The following is a 24319-nucleotide window of genomic DNA, read 5'->3' on the forward strand; positions in this document are numbered from 1 at the left end:
CACATATTCAGTTGTAGTGACCTCTGAAGCCTCTATTTGTACCTTAAGTATGCAGCAAAGAGCAATAAATGTACTTTCATATGCTCATAAGTACCCACACTATTACACCCTGTAGGATATGAATTGTATGTGTATCATATCCCCTTGACCCCTCTCCTGGCACACCGCTGACAACTGATGTCTGACACAGAGTGTTCCTTTTCGGTGTTAGACCAAGAGCACCATGTAGAGATACTCTTTAAGGTCCTTTTTGATGTGACGAATAAACAATTTGTCAAACCTATCCTGGGTTAATATTTCAGATTCTCTAAGCCTGGCTTTTTAAGGCATGTCTTCTTTTGCTATTTCTAGATTTGTAGTATGATACTATTAAGGCTTTGAGTGCTGAATTACTCCACTGAAATTGTAAGTCTTATACCTGGTAGGTTGGTGGGTTGATTGACTCCTTTGTATCCAGTGCTGGAGGACTATACCTTAATGCATCCATGAGGGAAGAATGATTAGCTCTCTTTAATCCTTTGTTGATTTGTGTAGTGACTTGCCCAGGAGCCCCCAGAAAGTCAGGTACGGTGGCTTGTTGCTGTCAGTGACTTCCATTCATTGTTTTTCAGGCCAGTGAGGGTCAGCTGCAATTTAGGTAAATTAATGTGCTCCATATTGGCCTAGTAGTGTGTCTTGATTCTGTGATTGAGCATGGGATGCCCTTCATAAACCAATCGTAAAGGATGCTCTAGTTTCCCCATATGTTTGTTAGTAGCACGTTAACAAACCTGCAAATTCATATATATATATGTTAAAGATGGTAGGTAGAATTTTGCAAATCATCTTACCATTTTCAGCAGTCTGCTCCTGTCTTCCTTCTTCCCAACATCACAAACTATTCCTGAAACTGACAGGTTCTCTGCAGCAAGCTGTTCCACTGCCATGTTTACATTTTGTTTACTTCGGCTGCTCAGTACCACCTGAGCTCCTTGCTGTGCGAGGCGCCTAGCGCTGGCAAGTCCGATCCTATAAACATAGGGCAGGGAGATTAAATGTCATCAAGGCAACAAGGGCTGCTACATGCACTTGTTTGACAGGTGAGGATTGCCTCCAAGGTAGAATTATGTGCATTGGTTGACAAGCAAGTAGAATATGTAGCGTGTCCGTTCTAACCAGGAGCCTATTGGGAGAAAGTGCTCCATGAAGGGAAGATTAAGTAAAATGTATTCTCAACCAAATGGGGCAGTCAAGATAAGGGACCTCTGTGTTAACCAACAACATGCAAAATACCCTAGACAGTCAAACAATAAACACTTTGCTGGTATCGTTATATGGCTACTTCATAGTGTCATATTTAGCCACTCCAATAAAAGAATATCCAATAGCTAGTCTACTGCATGAAAACCCCAAAAGTATATCTTTATATGGAGATGACCAAAAATAAGGAAATGGAATCTATTTTACTCAAAGGCCAAAATCTAGTTTCTGAATCACTGTAGAAATCAAGAACAATGTGGGGGAAACTGGTAATTGCCACCCAGGATCAAGATTACTAACTGGAAATTGAGGGGTTTGTGTTAGAGCGTCAGGGTATCAGAGAAGAAAAAGAAATTTAGCTATATAACCCAGAAAATTGACCTGATTGCACCTCAGGTCAGTATGTGACCAAGAATTAAATGTGGAGTTTCAGCAGGTATATTAGCAACCCTGCCAAGCAAATGAGGAAACCATAAAGAGAGGACCATGTAGAAGAGCTAGAAAGCAGAGACTACTGACAGGACAACCTTCACATCAAGCTGGACCAAATTCACCATCAATGTGATTTGGAAACAGTTTAAATCCACAGATAGCACCATATCTCACCCATCATCTTTGGTTTTAAGTCTTTCACACACAACATCAAAGAACAACCAACACATGGGTCACACAGGTGCAAAATTGTCACCAGGCATGGTGGAGACAAAGTACTGACTGGAGGATGTCAGGGCCTAAAACCCCGATACTCCAACTAGGTCCGCTTCCCTGCGAGGGCCCAAGAACCAAGAACCCAAGCCTTCCCCCCAAACCTCAGAAAATAAATTCCTTTAGTTGTGAGATAACTGGAAGGTAGTTAAGGGAAAAGGGCAATTGAACCATTGGAAGAAAGAAAATAATGCATGCTCCGTAACCTATTAGCTGTGGAAAATGGCACACCATTCTCAGTGCCTTAAATGGAAATACAGAAGTACAGGCACTCACTATTTAGAGCACCTGTTTGTTCCTGAGAAGTGCCAGTACTCTCCCACTATATATATTGCAGCAGTGCCTTGAAGTGGAGGTACACTGCTTTTCAAATTAAAGAAGTGCGGGTACTCAGTACCAGACAATACCTACCCATTTAGAGCACTAAACTTGCCAAGATACCATGGTGCAGATAACAAAGATTTGTGCACGAGCATAACACAGGCCCTGCCCCTGCAGTCCCTACGGCACCGGGGCATCCGCCAACCCTTCATGGGTCCCATTTCACACAAGCAATGGACATGTGTGAGATATGAATGACACAGACCCCTCTTTACACTCTGCAAGGGGGCCCCATCATTTTGCGTTCTGCCCTGGATTTGTTCTAGCAGAAGATGAACATTCATAAACTATTTCATTCGCACAGGGCACTTGCATAACGTCTCCAGTGCACAAACCTTATAGCAGCTCCTGTAGTTCGTACTCTAAGATAAATAGTTGGCTTGAGCAGTTTCTTTTCAGCTACTGCACCTTTTTTAAACCACAGGATCTAACATCTGTAGCTCTTTCAGTGTTTATGCAGGTAATGGACAACAAGATGAGTGTTAGACTTTTTCAGTGGGTTTACCCCCAGATGTTTTGCTTTTTGAACTCCTGTTTTTGTTGGGTTTATGACTCTGGGCACTTTACCACTGCTAGTCAGTGCTAAAGTGCATATGTTCTCCATGTAAATTGTGGTCATGGATTGGTGTTTTATTATTGGCTTATTTGATATACTACTAAGTCCCTAGTACAGTGCACTGTGTGTGCCCAGGGCCTGCAAATCAAAATCTACTGGTCCTGCAGCACTGGTTGTGCCACCCACACAAGTAGCCATTCAAAGGTGTCTCAGACCTGCCCATGCAGTGTCTGCGCACACTTTTTAACTGCCATGTCGATCTGGCAAATGCACTCACTTCCCTTCCCTTTTCTTTCATCTAAGTCACCCCTATGGTAACCCCATGGGCAGAGTGCGGTGTATTTAAAAGGAGAAACATGAAGTGGTGTATTTTTGCAAGTCCTAATAGTGAAATGCAGTGTATTTCGTTTTCAGTGTTGAAATTCTCTCTCTCCCATATGTTAACATGGGAGCTGCTTGGTAACACTTTCCCAAGGTAGCTTGCCAGTGGGAGCTGATAGAAAAATGAAGTTTAGGATGCCTGAACTCAGGAGTTAAAAATACATCTTTTAGTAAAGATGATTTTTATTATTATGTGTTTGAAAATACCACTTATAGAAAGTGAGTATTTTCTTGTCTAACCATCCTGTGTGCCTTTTGTGTGTTACCTGTCTGGGTTCTGAGTGACAAGAGGAGGAGATGACAAACACAAGGGGGGTTCTGGGGGTTCTTTCTTTCCTGGGTGACTCCTAGCCAAGCTGAATGTACCTGGCTGCATTTAGAGTAGTGGGAGGAGGTGTTGTTTGCACCTGAATGGACTGTGTCTGACTTCCACAATGCCGTCTCCGCCCCCTAGAGTGAACCTGGCCTGAGCTAAGCTACCAAGAGGGTTATTTTAGAAGTGTATCTACCTTATCCTGACTAGGAAGAAAGGTCCTTACTTGGACAGGGTAACATCCTGCCAACTAGAGACCTCAATTTCTAACAAGGAGAAAATAGGCCACACTGGGGTTAGAACCCGCACGCCACACCTTGGAATCTTGCCCTGGAAGTGTCCATGGTACGGGTGGGCAGAATTTGCGTAGTTGCACTATGCAAAGCTCTGTGAAATGGTAAAAACTCTATACGAGCACGCTGAGTTCATCGAACACGCGGAATTGCTTGTTCAGCCCGTTCGTGATGCTTTTTTCCTGTTCGCGAACACTGTTTGCGTGCTCGGGGAAAAAATATCTTGCGAACACGCATTTTGAAAGCGCGAACAAGCAAAAAAGTCTGGGAAGCCGCGATCGCTGAACTTTTTGGCAATTCTGCGTTCTCCACAGAATGCAACATTACCCAAATTCTGCAAATTCCATGAGCCGAACGGAATTTACCGCCCAGGCCTAGTCTATGGGCACAGACTCTGCACAGTAGCGAAACTCATGGAGTTTCACTCTGCAGATTTCGCAGAGTTACATGAAAACTCTGTGAGATTCTGCTGAGTTTCGCGAACAGGCGGAAATCGGCAAGTTGGGTCGGACAATCCAATGCACATCATTCTGAAAAACAGCAATACAGGGTAAATAGGTACCAAGTGCCTTCTCATCTTAGCATGACTGATTACTGCCCAATTAATAAACAATTGTGGGGGCTTGAACCCTGTAAATTAAACCATATCTCCATGCATCTCAGTTGTGGACACCCAGTTTTGCATGTCTAAACACAAACAGCTGCAGCTTTAAAAGAGGAAAAACATGTTTTATTACCCTTTAGTGGAGGCAGTCATGACAGCCACCTTCCCAGCAAACATGGTGTTCAAGTTTACTGCACTGCAGTTCCTCCTCTGGTCGAAGCAAGCTCTCGCAGGCCCCGATGATCGAAGAATCGCCTGAGGTTTGATGAATGACTGCAGCATATTGATCTCTCTAATTTCTGGAACTCCTAGTATTTTCCAACTTAAAATAAATAAAAAAAAATGCAAATAGTTTTCAGACTTCAGTATTTATAGCTACAGGATAACAGTGTGGAAATTTGCTCTATCAGTGGGAAACGTGGCCCAGATTTACAAAGAAGTTGAAAATCAACCCCTTCAGACTTATGACCTGATATTCAGTTGCAGCTTCCACAGTGTATCTCAGGGAAAGGTTTTGAATTATTAGATGTGCCTATTTACTAGTATTTTATGCATGTTGCACAATTGCTCCTACTGAAGTGCCAGATACTTTTAGCAATAGCAAATTTCTTCTTTTCTCCATGGGGAAAATAATTTTTTTCCTGTGGAAAAGCATCTTATGCGGTTTTCCTTTCCACTCATCACCACAGAATTTGATTCAATCCTGCTACTGAAACAGCAAATTGCTGACCACTTCCAGGGTGGTAAATGGTGAGAGACCCCGTATTTGAAGTTGATCACAATCTTTCAGTTAGCTATGCCCCGGGATGACTACAGCCCAAAAGACCTAGCATTTATTCATGAGCCAATACTACGTTACCGCAGGACTTTGGGGCATATTATCAAGAAGGGCGTTAAAAATTATTGACGCTTTAGCAGCAGTTTGTCTGCCGCTAAACCGGCGATACTTTTAACGCCATTCCTGATAATATGCCCCCACATTTCATAGTAATAAAATAATTTATGACTGCAAGTTCACATTTTGTGAATTACTTCCCTTCTTAAATCCAGTCATCTCAAGTCTTAAATCTGACTGTGTGAACTAGGCAGGAGCAGCCCGTGAAGGTAAGAGTAGGGGCAGGACGGGGGGTACTCAACAGATGACGACGAGGGAAAATAAATTATTTATTTAATATTCCCTTGTCGTCTGTCACACCCCCACCCTGCCCCACTGCTCTTACCGCATGGGCCTCTTCTGAAACCAGGATAGCTATATCCACAATAAAGTAGACCTCAGAGTCTTTACTTCTTATTTAGAGCATAGATGGTGCTAAGAATCATCTTCAGAAAAATTCAGCAGGCCATAAGAACTATGGTTAACATGAGCATCCTTTGACTAAGGGCCATAGAGAATACTTTATTTTGGCTTCTTATCAGTAATATGTACACAGTTGACTCTTTGTGGGATCATTCTTGCAAGTGTACTTTTACATGTATCATCTGCATTTCTGTGAATAAAAATATCTCACATGAGATTCGTACTCAGACTTTTAGCACTCCTCTTTGGAAATATTCCCCATGGCGAATATATGACTGTTTATATGTGAATAAAGTATTCCAGTTTGCTTGAACTTTAAATACATACAAAACCCTCTATCTTTCTCTCTCTCTCTCTTTCTCTCTCTCTCTCTCCCTCTCTCCTCTCTTTCTCTGTCTATCTTACTCTCTGTATCTCTCTCCCTTTCTCTATCCCACTGCCTCCTGCTTCAGATCTTTCTCTCTCCCTCTGTCATTTTCTCGGTCTACTCTCCACCGTTCTCAGTTGAATTCAGGTTAATTTAGTTCAGTACAAATAATTTTAATGGAATGCACTTCATTGGCATGGCCTTAGGGTTGCTGCCAGATGTTTCCAGAGTCGCAAATAGGAAAACTTCAGGAGTGGACGAAAGGTGATACAATGTCACCAGTTGGACCACATCCACAAGAGCTGTGTGCAGCAACAGCTAAACCAAATGTTCTTCAATGGAGAGAGCAATGCGCTACTAGTTACCTCCCATATTACTTCACTCATGACATGTTCTATGACATCATTGATAACATCACTGCACTCCAGTCATGCACAGTGTTGTCATCAATTATGTGATTTCAGGTGTTGTATTGATGTTACCAATGATGTCATAGAATATATCATGAGTGAGGTCATCTGTGAGGTCATAAGCAGTGCATGGTGAGGGCATGAGCTATAGTTAACTTTAGTTAACTATAACTGATGAATTTCAGAGGGTTTTTGAGTCCAAACTTATGTTTTAACTGACATTCTCACCTAACTTGAATGTCACTTTTACATTAGTTACTTTCAATGGATTTCAGTTTTTTTTTTACGTGAAGCAATATTTTAAAATACTTAATTAGAGCAACCCTGTGCCCAACACCCATCGAGCGACAATCACTCCACTGCATGTCAACCACCATGGGCTTTCAACGACCCGCACAGCCCCCGTGTTGTACAGTGCCGCAATATTCCTGCAAAAATACACAGCGTCCATGCTAAGCCTCGCAATAGTGCAGCGGTATTATGGCGCTGTGACAAAAATCTTTTTATTTGACCCTGGGGTCCACCCTTCCACAAGGGCCAGGGGGTGGAGGTACCAGTATCCTATCCCCTAGTCTCTTTTTTAAAATGTTGTTTTCCTCAACTCAGCAACCAGGTCCCAAAGCCATGAAATGGCAGCTGTAACTTTCTCTTCATGTTGTGGCCAGTCAATCAGAAGACATGCTTTGAGCTTGCGGTAGTTTGCGGTACTGCCAGGAAGATAGTACTGCCTGCAATATATAAACATTTTGAATTTGAATTTCTCTAAAACTACTGAACAGATTTACACAGAATCACAAAAAGCAAGCTTCCTGATCAAGCTCTTGCTTTCTCCCAAACGTTGTGCAATTTTGTTCAGCCATTTGGATGTAGTGCTAACGGGAACTGCATGGGAAAATTGCATTCGGGATGCCCCCTTTTCTAAGCCCCCCACCCCTAAACTTTTCAATACAGAGCTGAGGTGAATGAAAATTTTTGGGGGAAAAATGAATTAAAATTAGTTAAATGCCACCAAAGTTAATAGCAAACCAAACAATCTGTTTCCTTTGGAAACCCAGTCCTAACTGTAATCACCCAGTGGCAATTGTCACTGATTAGTTATAGTTAGGTCAGCTGTTCTATAGGAAAAGCGTTTTTTGTGTTGCTAATAACTTTGGCACAGTTAAGTGAATGTCCACAAAACTTTCTAAACAGGTGCTACTTTTTGACCAGTTAGTACATGGAAAGTTTCACGTGATTCATCAAGCGAGGGCCGAGAATAAAGGAGTGTCCCAAAATGCAAAATCCCCACGCATTTTCCATAGACTTCTTAAGACAGGGATGTAGCAAAAACTGCTGCACGGAATTTCACACAATTTAGCAAGAAGATAGACCTTGGTACCCAGATTGTTCAGTAGTTTTTGAACAATTAAGGTAAAAAAAATATTGAGATATCTGGACGGTTAGGTTCGAGGAGCTGTTGTCCTAAAGTGTTAAATGAAAACAAATATAATAGCGCACGGTAAGGAAACCCAGCTCCCCTAGGCCCCATGGAGTGATCCAGAGGGATGACCACAACCCTTGGCAAAAAACCTAAAAAAATTGCAAAAATTGCTTTGATCCTTGGGTTTTTTATACGATCAAAAAATATGGCTGCCAGGCAGCATTTTTCAACTATAGGCACTGGGGAGTCCACCACCGGGTCTCCAAAGGTCCTGGGACCCCATCCCCTGGAGTTGATTTCATTAATAAAGGAGAGGGAGGACGGGCGACCCCCCCAAGCCTGAGGAGCCCTCCCCCAGGGCCAAAATGCTACGAAAAAGGGAGGGGGCCATGTGGCCTCACTGCCAAGCCTTTAAAAGGCCCTGTGAACTCCATCCCCCATGGTCGCTATTTAAATTTTAAGGGGAGGGGGCCATGCAGTCCCCCTACCCGAGCTTTTCATGACCCTAGGGACCCCATTCCCAGGGGCTGGCTAGCACTAGCTGTATCCCAGGGATCCCACCCCGGGTCGCAGTGGTATCCAGTGCAGGAAGGGAAACCTATGTTGTCTCCCACCTGGGGGGAGTATTTTTTAATCTTCTGCAATGCAAGAGCACATAAAAAGTTGGCTTCCAGCAGGAAGGAGCTGTAAAAATGCTTCTGCCGGATGGGAGCTGACTTCTGATCTGTTTCCCTACCAGAATTGGTGCGAGCAGGGAAACAGATCAAGATATTGCTCCTGCCTGGAGGGAGCAGCAGAGATAACTGCTCCCTGTGGGCAGGAAAAATGCCGGCTTTGTCTGCATGTGGGGAGCTGACTTATGGGACACTTGTTTCCCATGAGTCTTCGTCTGGACCATGGCCTTTCCATGAAACCAAATACCACAATTTTCTTTTTATGCGTTTACTACTGTTTACTTCATATTCTTCATGATCTACAACGTGGAGAGGTGATGGACCAGCTTGTTGTTTGGTCTTTGCTGGTTTTAACAATGAAGTGTGAAACACAGGATATATTTTCATGGAACTTGGTCATTTTAATTTAAATGCTACTGGATTTACACATTTATCGATCTCAAACGTCTAATAAATCGTGGATGGAATTTATATTTCTTTTTCAACTGAAAACGTATTGTAGAGAGCCAGACAAATTCACCAGTCTTGTACCTTGGTCCTATTTTTCTTTTTCTATCAGCACATCTTTTATAGTTTGTTTTTGCTTTCTGTACGTTTCTTTGTAAATTTGTTATAAAAGCAGTCATTCCTTGTACTCTAGAGTCCAAAGATGGTATATTAGTGTGAGGTTGTGCTAATAGCAATGGAGCGTAATGTGGATGACAGCCATGATTTGCAAAAAATGGTGATATGTTCATGGAAGCGTGCTTTAAATTATTGTAGGCGAATTCAGCTTTCCATAGGAGATTCACCCATGAGCCTTGTTGATAAAATAAATAGCATTGTAGATATTGTTTTAATACCTGGTTCACTCACTCTGTTTGGCCATCCGATTCCAGATGGAAACTTGTAGATAAGTTTCTTTTTATCTGTAAAGTGTCGCACAAAGTTTTCCATACTTTTGACTTAAATTGTGCCTCTCGATCGGAAGTAATAGTGCAAGGCAAGCCATGCAATCTTACCATGTTTTGAACCAGTAACCAGTAAAGTTACTGAGTTTCTGTTGCCATTTTCTCACAAGCAGTAAAGTGAGCCATCTGTCTGTCCACCACCACTAAAATGGTGCTTTTCCTTTGATCCTTGGGTAAGTCTGTAATAAAGTCCATGGATATATATTCCCAGAGCCATCTTGGAGTAGGAAGGGGCTGCAATAATCCTTTTTTTTTGCTATGATCTCCTTTAGCTTAAGCACAAATGTCACATTGAGTTACATATTGGATTACATCTTGTCTCCAGGTAGGCCACCAGAAATGTCTTTGGACAAGCTCTTGGGTTTTTACTATTGCTGGATCTCCAGCTAATGATTTTGTGTGACACCACTGTAAGACTTGTTTTTGTAATGATTTTTATGGAATGCATAGGAGTGTTTTTTTAAATGGTAATCCTTGAATAGTAGTTCTCTCTTTGTCTTTTTGTTCCCAAATTAAGATGTTTTAACTGCATACTTTTTCTTATGTCTTGAACAAATTGTTCAGACATGGTAACTCCGATAATTTGTTCTTTTGGAACTATGGATGGAGTTGTAATTGCCTTTTTTGATTTTCTTCTGCTGTTTCGCATCGAGATAAAGCATCTGCTTTGTTAATTGTTTTGCCAGGTCTGAAAGTAATAACAGAATTAAATTCTGCAAAGAATAAGGTCCATTGTAACTGTTGAGGTGTCAAAGCTCGAGCAAATTGAAGATTACGATGGTCCGTATAGACCGTCACTGTATGTTTTGCACCTGGAAGATAATGGCCCCATCTTTAAAGGCGAGACGAATAGCCAACAGTTCTTATTCTGCCACTGTATAGTTCATCTCAGCAGGTAAAAATGTTTTGGATAGGCATGCAATGGGATGTAATTGGTTAGTTCATTCATTTTTTAGAGATAGAATTGCACCAATTGCAGTGTCAAAAGCATCCACTTCAATTATGAAAGGCTGATCGATGTCTGGATGATTTAAAACAGGGGCTGTTGTAAATGCAGTTTTAAGGGTTTGAAAGGCAGATTTCGATTCTGCCATCCATTGAAACGGAACATGTTTCCTTTGTAATTTTGCTAAAGGACTTGCTTTGCTGGAAAACTGCTTGAGGAAGCGATGATAAAATTTCACGAATCCTAGTAATTGCCGGATATCTTTCACTGAGGTTGGTTCTGGCCAGTATAATATTGCCTGAACTTTTCTGGGCGCCATTGTGATTTCTTGAGGTGACAATATGAAACCTAATAATTCCACTTCTTAGGTGTGGAATTCGCACTAAGATAGTTTACATAACAGGCCATGTTGGCAGAGGGTGTTTGATACCAGTTTTACATGTTTCTCATGTACCGAGACAGACTGTGAATGGATCAACAAATCGTCAATGTAAGCGATGACGAACCTGTCAAGAAAATCTTGGAAATCATAATTTAGGAAAAATTGAAACGCCGCAGGGGCATTGCATAAGCCAAAGGCCATTACGCAGTATTCGAACAAGCTAAAACGATTTTTAAAAGCGGTCTCCCACTCGTCTCTAGCTCGGACACATACGAGATGGTATGCCCCTCTCAGATCCAACTTGGTGTAAATAATTGCTGATCTTACCTGGCCCAAGAGAACAGGGATAAGTGGCAAAGGATATCTTTTTTTAATCGTGATGTTATTTAAAGCAATAGTCTATGCACAAGCATGATTCTCCATTACTTTTTGGCACTAAAAACAGAGGGGACGCTGTGGGAGACTTGGAAGGGCGAATGAAACCATTCTTCAAATATTTGTCTAGGTAGTCTCTAAGAGGATGGTTCTCTTGTTCAGTAAGTGCAAAGATCCTGCTATAGGAAATCTTGGCACTAGGTACAAGGTCTATTTCACAGTCGTATGTTCTGTGAGGGAGAAGGATCTCATCACTTTTATCACAGAATACATCTCGGAACTCTTCATACACTGCAGGTAATTATATGTCCTGCTCCACAATTGTAGCGATATAATGAGCAGTAGACTTGGTATGATCTTGAACTAAGAGTTTTGGAAGTATTTTCTTGTGGGTGTAAACATTCCTGTTGACACCATTCTGCCTGAAAAGTAACACTTTTCTTAGACCAGTCTATTGTGGGACTATGGTCGGTCAATCAAAGCACCCAAGGATGACGCCAAATTGCGAAGCATCAATAATATCAAATGATATTTCCTCCACTTGCCTTTGATCCTGAGTAAAACATGTCAGTTACTTTCATAGTAGGATGAGTAATCAGTCCAGATGTTAATTGTTTGCCATCTCCACATGAACCATTTCTGGTTTTGTTTTTACTAAGGTAGGTATTTGGGGGCAGATTTATGTTAACTGGCGCATCCCCAGGGATGCGACAGTTAATGTGCGCCACAGTGCGCCACAGCTCCGCCACCCATGGTGCACCGAATTTACAATGCGGCGCACCATGGGGCAAAAACGGCACAGATGCGTGACGCATCTGTGCCGTAAAGGTGGCGCATTGCTGGAGTTGCGTCGCAAGCGCGACGCAGCTCCAGCAAGGCTCGGGGGTGCCCCATCTTCACAATGCTGCGTCAAGACCTACGCCTGCTTCAAGCAGGCGCAGGGTTTTGACGCAGCATTGGCCTGAAAGTGACTGAGTGAAATCTTATAGATTTCACTCAGCCACTTTCAGGAGGCGTTCCTTCGCAGGAACGCCCCCCCCCTGCGCAGGAAGGCCTCCTTATGGCGCAGGGCTTTACAACGTGACGCATCTCCTAGATGTGTCACGTTGTAAATAGGGCGCATTGTTTGCGCCGCCGTTGGGTCAAATAAAGTGTCGCAATTGCGGCGCAAAGAGACGCAAGGGCCTCATAAATCTGCCCCTTGGAATTTTGTTGTGAAAGCGGCACCTATAAAGTTGCCGGTGGCTCCAGAATCCACCATGACCACCGCAGTTTTAGGCTCCTGCTGAGAAATGGTGAATTGTACGTTTAATGCTAGATGAGGAACTGAGATTTGCAATGTGTTGACAACAGATTGATCAGGAGGCAAAGATTTAATACTCGAGAAAGTCTCCTGGCTGTTCCCCGAGTATTCTAGTTTCCCATTTTAGTTGCAGTTGTATTTGGCTATGCTAAGCAGTCTTTGACAAAATGTCCTTTTTTGCCGCAATATAGACAGAGACCTTTTTTCGGACAAGTCTCTTTTTCTTCAGAGGTTAAGGGTTTTTGTATTACTCCAATCTCCATTGGTTTACTAGTATCCTGTGATACAAAGTGTGTTTTTTCTTTAGGTCGAATAGAAGGTCTGAACTACAACCGTTTTTTGTCTACTTTATGATCCGAAACTCTGTGGTCTAACTGAAGACTTAAGGCTATTAGGCCTCACATGTTCTAGGTTGAGGGTCTATGGAGCTATCAAATCTTTTAATTTGTTTTTCAGGCCTTGATAATATAAGGCCGCCCTTTTGTCCTCTGGCCAATTTGTTTCTGTTATTAAGCAATTGATAATGAACGAGGTCTTTATTACCCTGTTTGAGTTCTAATAACTCTCGATCAGCTGATCCCGTTATTGTTCTTCGGTCAAAGACCTTTTCAAATTCCATTTTGAAGTGAGACCAACTATAAAGCAATGGGTCATCCAATTGCACAAGAGGTACTGCCCACATGGCAGCATCTCCACTCAAATTAGAGATCAAGAAAGCAATTTGCGACTGAGCCTCGGGGAAGGATGTGTAATTAACCATAAAGTTTAACTGCACTTGCATTAAAAAGGTTTGAAATTTGTGGGGTTCACCTGCAAACATTTCCGGCAGTGCCAAAGGAATAGTAATTGGAACCGTTACCGATACTGTAGATGGATTTGAGCTACTGGCAGCAACTACCTCAGGAGGACGAGACGGCACTAGTTGTGTCTGTAAAGGAGTGACCCTATTAGCTAACACCCCAGTTTGCTGCCTAGCAGCTGACAGTTTTTTGTGCATGGTTCCCAACATAGAACACAAATCTTCCAAGGTGGCCATCCCGATGAAACTGCTCAGGAGGAACCAATTTCATGGCTGGTTGTTCTGTCAGAACTAGAAAAAATTCCTTTGGGTTCCTCAGGAGCAGTACCCTCAAGAAGCCCACCTCAAGAAGCCCACCTTCCAGCAGCCTTGACTCAAGCTTGACTGCACTGAGTATCAAAGTGGTTAGACGGGGGAAGGGAATTAGAGTGGGTACTGTGGGGAGGGAGACTTGGAACGAGACGTTGTCCTTGATTAACTTTCCTTTCGTGCTTCGTAAACTTCTTGACTATATTTAACATGGGTTAAGCAAAGACAAAATATCTGTAAAAGAAAAGCAGGTTATGCATAGAACAGTCATTCTGTAGGTCTTCTCAGGCTTCACTGGCAATTTCTGTTCCTATAATTCTCAAGGATACCATGTTTCAAAACGAAGCACACATTTATATAAAGATCCACTTGGCTTTTAGACATGTTTCTGTAATGATGTGCTTTAACCACTGTTAAATATCACAGTGGTACTTCTGACAATCTTTTTGCAATACACAACACGTTACATATGCTAATGAGGAAGATTAATATTCAAACGCCCAAGGGAGCGCTTCAGTGCTATGTATCAGAGTTCAAAATATGCAAATGTCCAGGAAGTGCTTCAGCGCTATGTGACACAATGACAAAGGCATCAGGTATGCAAATGCCCCCAAGAGTGCTTCAGCATGATGTGCCCAAAATGCCAGAGTCATCAATATGGAAATGTCCAAAGACCGCTTCAGCTTGATGTGCCAAGTTGCCAAAATCACCAAACATGTAAATGACCAAAGAGCGCTTCAGAGCGATGTGCAAAAATGCCAACATCACCAAACATGTAAAACATTGCCAAAGTTACCAAACATGTAAATGATAAAGAGCGTTTCGACGCGATGTACAACAGTGCCAAAAAAACCAAACATGTAAATGCTCAAAAGCACTTCAGTACGATATGCAACTTTCTTTAAAAATGCAAAATAACAAAAACAGCATGGAGTTCCTTTCACAATGTTGTTGGTTAAGAAAGGAACGATTCAACCTGATTGTAGCTGAGAGAGGATCTACGACCTGGGAAAAGAAAACAGAAGTCTTCTTGCTGCAACCGGAATCTTCTTTCAGCAACCAGAGAACATGAACAGCTGCTGCTCATGCTCAGGGTTCTCAGTTACCAGCAATGAGAACAGGGTGTGGCCCCTATTTAAAGGGCTCAGGAAGAAGCTTCTAGAACAGGGTGTGGTCCCTATTAGCTTCCAGATTCCAGCTCACAGGTAAACTGCTGGAGCTGAGAAGGGACAAAAGGCCTTGACAACATCATAGTCTTCAACAAGCATTGGCACAGACAAGAGGCAAAGTCGCCAAAAGCATTGGCAAAAACAATAGAAAACAGAAAACAGATAACATCATAGTCTGCAACAAGCATTGGCACAGATCAGTGGCAATGTCACAGCAAGCATTGGCAAAAACAATAGAAAACAGTAAACAGGTGCCAGACAAGGTGCAATAGGAATCTGCCGTGGCAGAATCATGACAGTCCACCCCATCAAAAGTGCTCGCACCGCCAGTCACGTGGTGGCCTGTGAAATGTACGTATCAAATGTGGTGTGTGAATAGTACACTTGGTTCCCATGAGTCTTCGTCTAGACCATAGCTTTTCATGAAACCAAATACCACAATTTTCTTTTTATGCATTTACTACCCTCTATTCTGTGTACTTCATATTCTTAATGATCTCCAATGAGGAGAGGTGATGGACCAGCTTGTCGTTTGGTCTTTGCTGGTTTTAACAATGAAGTGTGAAACACAGGATAGATTTTCATGAAACTTGGTAATTTTAATTTAAATGCTGCTGGATTTACACATTTCATCATAGTCTGCAACAAGCATTGGCACAGACAAGTGGCAAAGTCAAAAAAGCATTGGCAAAAACAATAGAAAACTGTAAACAGGTGCCAGACATGGTGCACCAGGAATCTGACGTTGCAGAATCATGACATTAAAGGCTAGCAAAGGGGGCCCTTTAAAAAAAAGGGGATGGATCCCCAGGGTTTAATAAGGCTTGGTGAGGGGGAACTTGACCTTCCTCCCCTTGAAAATATACAGGTGCCCTGGAGGTGGGGGTCCCCTGGCCTAATAAGATTTGGGAGGAGGGCCACATGACCCACCTTTCCTTTTCCAAAAAAGGCCCTGGTGGATGGGATCCCCAGGCCCTAATAAGTTTACGAAGGGTGGGCCACTTGACCTGCCTCCCATTTAAAAAACAGAAGGACCTGAGGGATAGGGTCCCCAGGGCCTAATGGGCTTAATAAAGCTCAGGGAGTCCTTGTTCTGTATGCCCACTTGGTGGCCACAAAACCTGGCTCCCTTCCTGCTCCAGTCAGTAAAATCCATTACCTGGGAGTCCTAATTAACAACAAATTGACTTACGCTGACCAAGTTAATGCAGTTATATCTGGTGCTTTCCACACCCTTAGGTTGATAAATAAGGTACCCCCTTTTATCCTATCCCATCTATAGAAAACGTTAGTTACCTCACTTGTGCTATCCAAGCTTGATTACTGTAATGGATTTTACTTGAATACACATCAACATGTGCTCAGTAAACTTCTCACTTGCAAAATGCCACTGCCCCTCTCCTGTTGAAAGTTCCCCCAAGCACTAGTTGGTGTCTAAGTCTATGAAGAAGCTTCACAGGTTGCCAATCAGATCAAGAAATTCACTAGTTATGGGTATCAGAGCTTGATTTTACAGTACACAGTATAAAGTTTATTTCCATAGGGGCAAAAACACTTTCCAGAAAACGCTATAAATACTACATGTTACTTGAAGTCAGGAGTACTCCCTGGTACAATGCCAGTGGACATACAAGAATTAGGTTTTTTACCCATAATGAAATATACTTTGTACTGGCCCTGATGAAGTCGTAGGCGATACGCCATTTCGACAAAACAAATATTGGCTAGAGGCTCGAAATCCAAAGATCAAAATAAATGATGGACTATTATTACAACTACTGTAGACTTTCAATTTTTTTGTGCTGAAAGACAATTCCTAACACTTGAACTTACATGGTTCTTAAAGTTTGTTTGGTGGCCACCTTTCGTTTTAGAGCACTGTGGTATAAATAGGTTTGGACTATCTAAGTCAAGAATTGTTTGTGTGCCCTGACCGCTATACCAAGCCACCTTGAGAGTTGTTATTTATAATGTTACTTTAACCTTTGTTTATTTCAGCGAATATGTATATATATATACAGAGAGAACAGGACACTTGACTTTCACCCACTTGGGATGTGAATATGTTTTTTAATTTTTTATGAAGTGCGCATCCACTTGGAGTACACAGCTTCAAAACTACAGCGCCCAGAAGGCCATGTGTGGCCACGCCCAAGGAGGGCAGGTGCTTGATATAAAATACACCATATGCTGTCACTTCACCTTTTGACTTGAAGCCACTGAAGAAGAGAGTATGTTAAACTCTCGAAACGCGTTTGGCATCGGAAATAATTGAAAGCATTTTCCGGTTTGAAATCCACGAGCATGTGATAATAAAGACGGTGTTTGAAAATCAGCTTCCGAGTGGCCAGTCTAATTTGGGGTCCTGGACTGTGTTGGATGTTAGCGGCCTCCCTGGTCGCAGACTGGGCCCTTCGAGTTATACTTCGACCTTGGCTGACACCATGACAGGGTACAGCGTTGAAGGCGGAAGGGGAGCGGACGCTATCCAGGTTTGTGTGCGAGCCCGCACCATATTGCCACAATAAAGCAGCGTGGAGAGAGAACAGGACACTGGACTTTCACCCATTTGGGATGTGAATATGTTTTTTAATTTTTGATGAAGTGCGCATCCACTTGGAGTACACAGCTTCAAAACTACAGCGCCCAGCAGGCCATGTGTGGCCACGCCCAAGGAGGGCAGGTGCTTGATATAAAATACACCATATGCTGTCACTTCACCTTTTGACTTGAAGCCACTGAAGAAGAGAGTATGTTAAACTCTCGAAATGCGTTTGGCATCGGAAATAATTGAAAGCATTTTCCGGTTTGAAATCCACGAGCATGTGATAATAAAGACGGTGTTTGAAAATCAGCTTCCGAGTGGCCAGTCTAATTTGGGGTCCTGGACTGTGTTGGATATATATATATGACAAGACAACCACAGTCCTGCAATAACCTCACTCCAGAAAGCAGGTACGGACTACAAATGCGGAGAAAATCTTCTTCTTTATTTTGTGCAGATTATTAAAGTGCAAGTGCAAAGTTTGTCAAAAGGCTAGTGCCCAGCATGACGCGTTTTGACTGCCTTACGGCAGTCTTGATCACATGACGCGCTGGACCAATTAGTGTATATATATATATATATATATATATATATATATATATATATATATAGTGAAATGTTTAAAAGCACATGACGCATTTCATCGAATTAATTATAGACACATCATAAACACAGAAAGAGGCCTGTTTTTTCTCTGTTGCAATACATGTCCGTTTTGAAAAAGACACATCTACATTCAAGCATAGTGCTTAAAAATATATAACATCAAACTGAAAAACAGCTGTACATCAGTAGGTTCAAACCCTATTAATTATAACCAAAATATTAGCATAGTGCTAAATATTGTTAATGAGTTTTTGAATCCAGTTTCCAAAACCTAAAATGCAAATATCCAATTCTGGCCTCTTATATTGTACATAATGTCATAACAAAAGTCTATATCATCACTAAAAAGATTTATGACAATGTGCAAAATATGCAAAAAAGTGCTAAAGTGATAGTGCAAATAATCAAAACATAAATATGCACAAATAAATGCAGCATGTATATACAGAGGTCCCAGATGTCTTTTCTTGAATAGAATGTCCTAGTCTGGTTCAAAACATTGATAAGTCATGTTCCAATCTCAAAAGAGTCGTTCTCACTTTGTTGTATCTAGTGGAATGAAAAAGATGCATATGCATATACATATAAACATGTATGTGTAGAGGCACATGTTCTCGTTAGGAAATATATTACAATTGCTATATAGATGTAATACAATACTTTTTTTTTTTGGTCCTGGGGACCCCATCCCCCAGGGCCTGCCCTCAATTCTATTTTTTTTTTTACGGGAAGGGGGCTGCATGGCCCCCCTCTTATGGCCCCGGGGACCCCATCCCCCAGGGCCTGCCAATCTTTTTTTTTTTTTTTTAATTTTTTAATGGTGGAGGAGGGCCACTTGGCCTCCTCCTGGGCAACTTATGGCCTCGGGGACCCCATCCCCCGGGCCTGCCCTCTCCGTTGGGGACCGTGGGGGGGTCCCCAAGCCCCCCACGGTCCCTGCAGGCTCCCCGCATCCTGCGTGAGCCCGCATTGCTTTTCTGCTTGGGGAGCAGCTAACATGCTGCTCCCCATGCAGGAAAGCAAAATGTCCTTTAGTAGGTCCCAGGAGTTGCAAGGCAAGTCACTCTTCATTTGGGGCTCACTGTGCTTGCGGTGTGAATTCGTTCCGTACCTGCGCCTCTCCATGTGTCAGAGATGGTGCCTTCCCCCACGGCCAGGGCGCCGTGTAGAAATGTGAGTCAACAAAAAAGCCCAGGGAGCTCAGGGAAGCACACAACAGGTTGCCACACCATCCGGTGTTAAAATTCAGCTTGCTTCGATGTACCGGCAATTTCCATGATGCCTGACACGTTTCACGGCTTTCCGCCGCATCCTCAGAGGCAATTAGCATACACGTGGCGCGGAAGACGCTTTCAGTATTTCAATTGCATGCCAAGATTTCATTGGTTGTTTGACCCTTTTGTAAGACGCTAAGTGCGAGATTTAATATATGGCATGCTGGGACTGGTAGTCCTTGAAGCGATTTCAATAATACCCAATAATACAATAATGGCCCTGAAACGCCTAGGCAGATTGCAATGGAACAGGCACTATGAAAGCAGGCTGCATCTTCAGGCTGGAGGGCTGAGAATCGTCGAGTGCGCCTCCAAAGCTTCAGGGCAACTTGCGTTTTAATATATATATATATATATATATATATATATATATATATATATATATATATATATATATGACAGCTTCCCTCGCACCAGCCTGTCGCACTCCAAGGCGGGTGCCTGCCAGTCGGGGGTGCACCCGACAACAATGTCAGCTCCAACAATCCCTCCCCAAAATCCAGGGAATAGGAGGCAGCACTCCAAAGATAGATGCAAAAATTTTAATTTTGTTCACACAAGCGCTTTCGGCACTCGGCCTTCGTCAGGTATGAGACGCTGAAAATCAACAGTCGTTTGTATTTAAACTCCCGCGTTGAACGGGTAATCAACATAAAGGTAGGACTAACCTTAAAAGATGATTCAAACATAAATTGGCGGTCGCCATATTGTAAAGGTTAACAATGTGTATTGCCCATATAAATTCAAGGAGCAATATCGCAATATATTTACACAAAATTCAACCATTTACGCCACTCTTACCGCCCTGTATGGGCATACTCCATATAAGAGGTTTCTCGCTAATCTTTATGTTATATAGCCCAGGGGTCAAAGAGCCTAAAAGAATTTTGAAATTCCTCACATGTTCCACGCCTTACGTGGTGTACTGTCTATCATGTCCTTGTGGGAGAAGGTATGTGGGCAGTACCACCAATCCAGTAAAATTGAGGATACTGGAGCACCAAAGAGCAATACAGAATGCAGATGCAACTTATCCAGTTGCGAGACATTTTGATAAGGAGCATGCTCGCAACAGGGAATTGCTGACATTTTTCTGCCTAGACTCTGTCCCGGTGAACGTAAGAGGTGGTGACAGACTCCAGAAATTAAGGCGTTTAGAATCTCGATATATAATTGATTTGTTAAGTAAAACGCCGGCCGGATTGAATATGCATGAGGACTTAGCCGTGCACCTGGGATGAATTGATTCACATTGACTGTACTTTGCTTCACGTTTATTCATTGTATATATAAGGATGTATGAATTTCTATGTAAATAACTGGATTCCATAAGGGTTGTGTACGTTGTGGATATCGTAATGGATTTATGCCCATTATGGGCTATATAACATAAAGATTAGCGAGAAACCTCTTATATGGAGTATGCCCATACAGGGCGGTAAGAGTGGCGTAAATGGTTGAATTTTGTGTAAATATATTGCGATATTGCTCCTTGAATTTATATGGGCAATACACATTGTTAACCTTTACAATATGGCGACCGCCAATTTATGTTTGAATCATCTTTTAAGGTTAGTCCTACCTTTATGTTGATTACCCGTTCAACGCGGGAGTTTAAATACAAACGACTGTTGATTTTCAGTGTCTCATACCTGACGAAGGCCGAGTGCCGAAAGCGCTTGTGTGAACAAAATTAAAATTTTTGCATCTATCTTTGGAGTGCTGCCTCCTATTCCCTGGATTTTGGGGAGGGATTGTTGGAGCTGACATATATATATATATATATATATATATTACCTACTGGCGGTCGCCAGTAGGTATATATAGTTAGGATTTTTTTCCTATGGGATTTTTGAAAACTCTATGTTGAATAACTTTGGCGTTTGAGGACGGAATTGGCTGAAATTTTCTGGAAAATGGAACATTTTGTTTCTGAGCAGCCCCTGAAAATTTGGGGGGGTTTCGTCAAGCGGGGGCTGAGAAAAAAGGGGGGTCCCAAAACGTGTTTTTAACATTGAGTTTTCCATAGGGCGGTTGGACTCACTTTTAGCTCGATCGGCTGAATGGATTTCCACGAAACTTGGCAAAATTGTAGGGACTGGTAGCCCGATTTGCCTTTGCTATGTCTCAAGATATATGCTCCAGTGGTTTTTACGAAAATTAACTTTGAAAAATATATATTGGGCTACATTGGGCTATATATATGTTGGAGCCCAAATGTAGCCCAATGTAGCCCAATGAAGCCCAATGAAGCCCAATGTAGCCCAAAGATGGCCGCCAGAGACAAAAAAAACAAATGTAGCCCAAATATCAGCCAGATGTAGCCCAACTATAGCCCAGTGACAGAATGTCCCAGAGTGTTTTAAAGAACAACTAGAACGCTAACAGTCTTACTTATGACAAAAGTATGGCACACCTGAAGTCATCTTGATTGGAATAAAGTGGTAACACTTACTACATTTAATTTGAAAAGGAACAAAGTAAGGGGTTTCATTTTGCCATAGAAATGTTATATATATATATATATATATATATATAATATATATATATATATTACCACCTGGTGGTCGCCAGTAGGTATATATAGTTAGGATTTTTTTCCTATGGGATTTTTGAAAATTCTATGTTGAATAACTTTGGCGTTTGAGGACGGAATTGGTTGAAATTTTCTGGAAAATGGAACATTTTGTTTCTGCGCAGCCCCTGAAAATTTGGGGGGGTTTCGTCAAGCGGGGGCCGAGAAAAAAGGGGGTCCCAAAACGTGTTTTTAACATTGAGTTTTCCATAGGGCGGTTGGACTCACTTTTAGCTTGAACGGCTGAATGGATTTCCACGAAACTTGGCAAAATTGTAGGGACTGGTAGCCCGATGTGCCTTTGCTATGTCTCAAGATATATGCTACGAAAATTAACTTTGAAAAATATATATTGGGCTACATTGGGCTATATATATGTTGAGCCCAAATGTAGCCCAATGAAGCCCAATGTAGCCCAAAGATGGCCGCCAGAGACAAAAAAAAACAAATGTAGCCCAAATATCAGCCAGATGTAGCCCAACTATAGCCCAGTGACAGAATGTCCCAGAGTGTTTTAAAGAACAACTAGAACGCTAACAGTCTTACTTATGACAAAAGTATGGCACACCTGAAGTCATCTTGATTGGAATAAAGTGGTAACACTTAATACATTTAATTTGAAAAGGAACAAAATAAGGGGTTTCATTTTGCCATAGAAATGTTATATATATATATATATATATATATATATATATATATATATATATATATATATATATATATATATATATATATATATATTCACTGAAAAAACCATAGGTTATAGACCATATATAGTTAGGAATTAGCATTTACAAAACCTTGAAAATTCACTGAAAAAACCATAGGTTATGAACCATATATAGTTAGGAATTAGCATTTAAAAAACCTTACTTTACTCACACAAAACCATTGAAATTCCATATATAGTTAGTTGTACTAACTATATATCGCGCACCCGCAATCCACTGCTGATCATGTCACATATTACATCATTCATGACATGGTCAGTGACATCACTGATGACATCACTGATGACATCTCAAATGACATCACTGATGACATCACTGATGACATCTCAAATGACATCACTGATGACATCACTGATGACAACATCCAGTGACTGTATGTTTCTGTAAAGTTAAAATATGTCTTACATATTGAAGAATGAGTGGATGTAGAAGTGTCTGAACAAAGGATTTAGTAGGTGCATGACTGACTGTATGAGTGAGTGATTAAATGTGTCTCACTGAGTGCATGGGTTAGTGACTAAACTGTCTTAATTTGTGCATCATTATGTCTGTTGTTCTGTAAACTGCTGCATGTGTTGATCAGTAGCTATATGATTAACTATATGGGTTATTGATTGGTTGCCCAAGTATTTGTATGGGAGACTGAGAGTGTGTATGGGTGGCTGGGAGGTGTATGACTCTCTGCATAGATGTATGGGTTCAAAAGTGCATGTGGAAACAGCTGTATGGGCGGTTGACTGTGTGCATGACTGTATTGGTGAGTGAATAGATATCTCAGTGCTACATGTCAAAGTAAGTACATATGTAAAATACAGTACATGTGAGAGTTGACATATATAAATAACTGTGCATAAGAGCCAGTGAATGTGTGAGTGGCTGTATGGATCATTGTGAACTTGTATCCAGGATTGTATAAGTGAGTAAATATGTTTTAGTATATGTTTGAATAAGTAAGGTGTGTTTAACTGTATAGTTAAGGAAATGGAGGTGTGATTGATTGTTTGCATGACTGACTAGGTGTGTGTGTAACTTCATGGATGAGTGACAATCTGTGAGTCTGTGTTTACACTGAGTGTATCTAAGGTTATATTAGAGTCTGAAGAGGTTCATCGTATTATCACATGAATGATGTCATCAGTGATGTGATCAGTAATGTCAAATGAGATGTCATCAGTGATGTCATCAGTGATGTCATTTGAGATGTCATCAGTGATGTCATCAGTGATGTCATTTGAGATGTCATCAGTGATGTCATCAGTGATGTCACTGACCATGTCATGAATGATGTAATATGTGACATGATCAGCAGTGGATTGCGGGTGCGCGATATATAGTTAGTACAACTAACTATATATGGAATTTCAATGGTTTTGTGTGAGTAAAGTAAGGTTTTTTAAATGCTAATTCCTAACTATATATGGTTCATAACCTATGGTTTTTTCAGTGAATATATATATATGTAATTATATATATAAAAATGTCAGTTAAAATAACCAGTTTAAACTAAGAAAATTACTGAAATTCACCAGGTATAGTTACCCAAAGTAACTATAACTTGAGCACCTAACATTTTCACCTAACTATAACTAAGATTTTGTTACCATTCTACTTCATACAAGACGGTGGCCGGTAATCAAGGTAAACGTGCACAATTACACAAGCATTAAAGGATACTCTAATTTGCAAGTAAAGTTATCTTAATGTAAAATATAACT

The 24319-nt window shown here is 41.5% G+C and overlaps 1 protein-coding gene across 2 annotated transcripts in view; it reads right to left on the reverse strand.

The window, feature by feature from the left end:
• The window catches only part of LOC144790639 (dehydrogenase/reductase SDR family member 4-like), a 141725-nt gene that overhangs the window by 78994 nt on the left and 38412 nt on the right, over positions 1-24319 (reverse strand). For both annotated transcript variants that reach the window (XM_078665370.1, XM_078665371.1), the window contains exons 2-3: positions 4606-4794; positions 831-1008 (exon numbers count right to left, since the gene is read on the reverse strand). In XM_078665370.1, the coding sequence (XP_078521496.1) occupies positions 831-1008; positions 4606-4754 (327 nt within the window). In that variant the 5' untranslated portion in view covers positions 4755-4794. The remainder of the gene's footprint in view (positions 1-830; positions 1009-4605; positions 4795-24319) is intronic.

This window comes from Lissotriton helveticus, chromosome 11 (genome assembly GCF_964261635.1).
Source record: "Lissotriton helveticus chromosome 11, aLisHel1.1, whole genome shotgun sequence".
Taxonomy (NCBI): domain Eukaryota; kingdom Metazoa; phylum Chordata; class Amphibia; order Caudata; family Salamandridae; genus Lissotriton; species Lissotriton helveticus.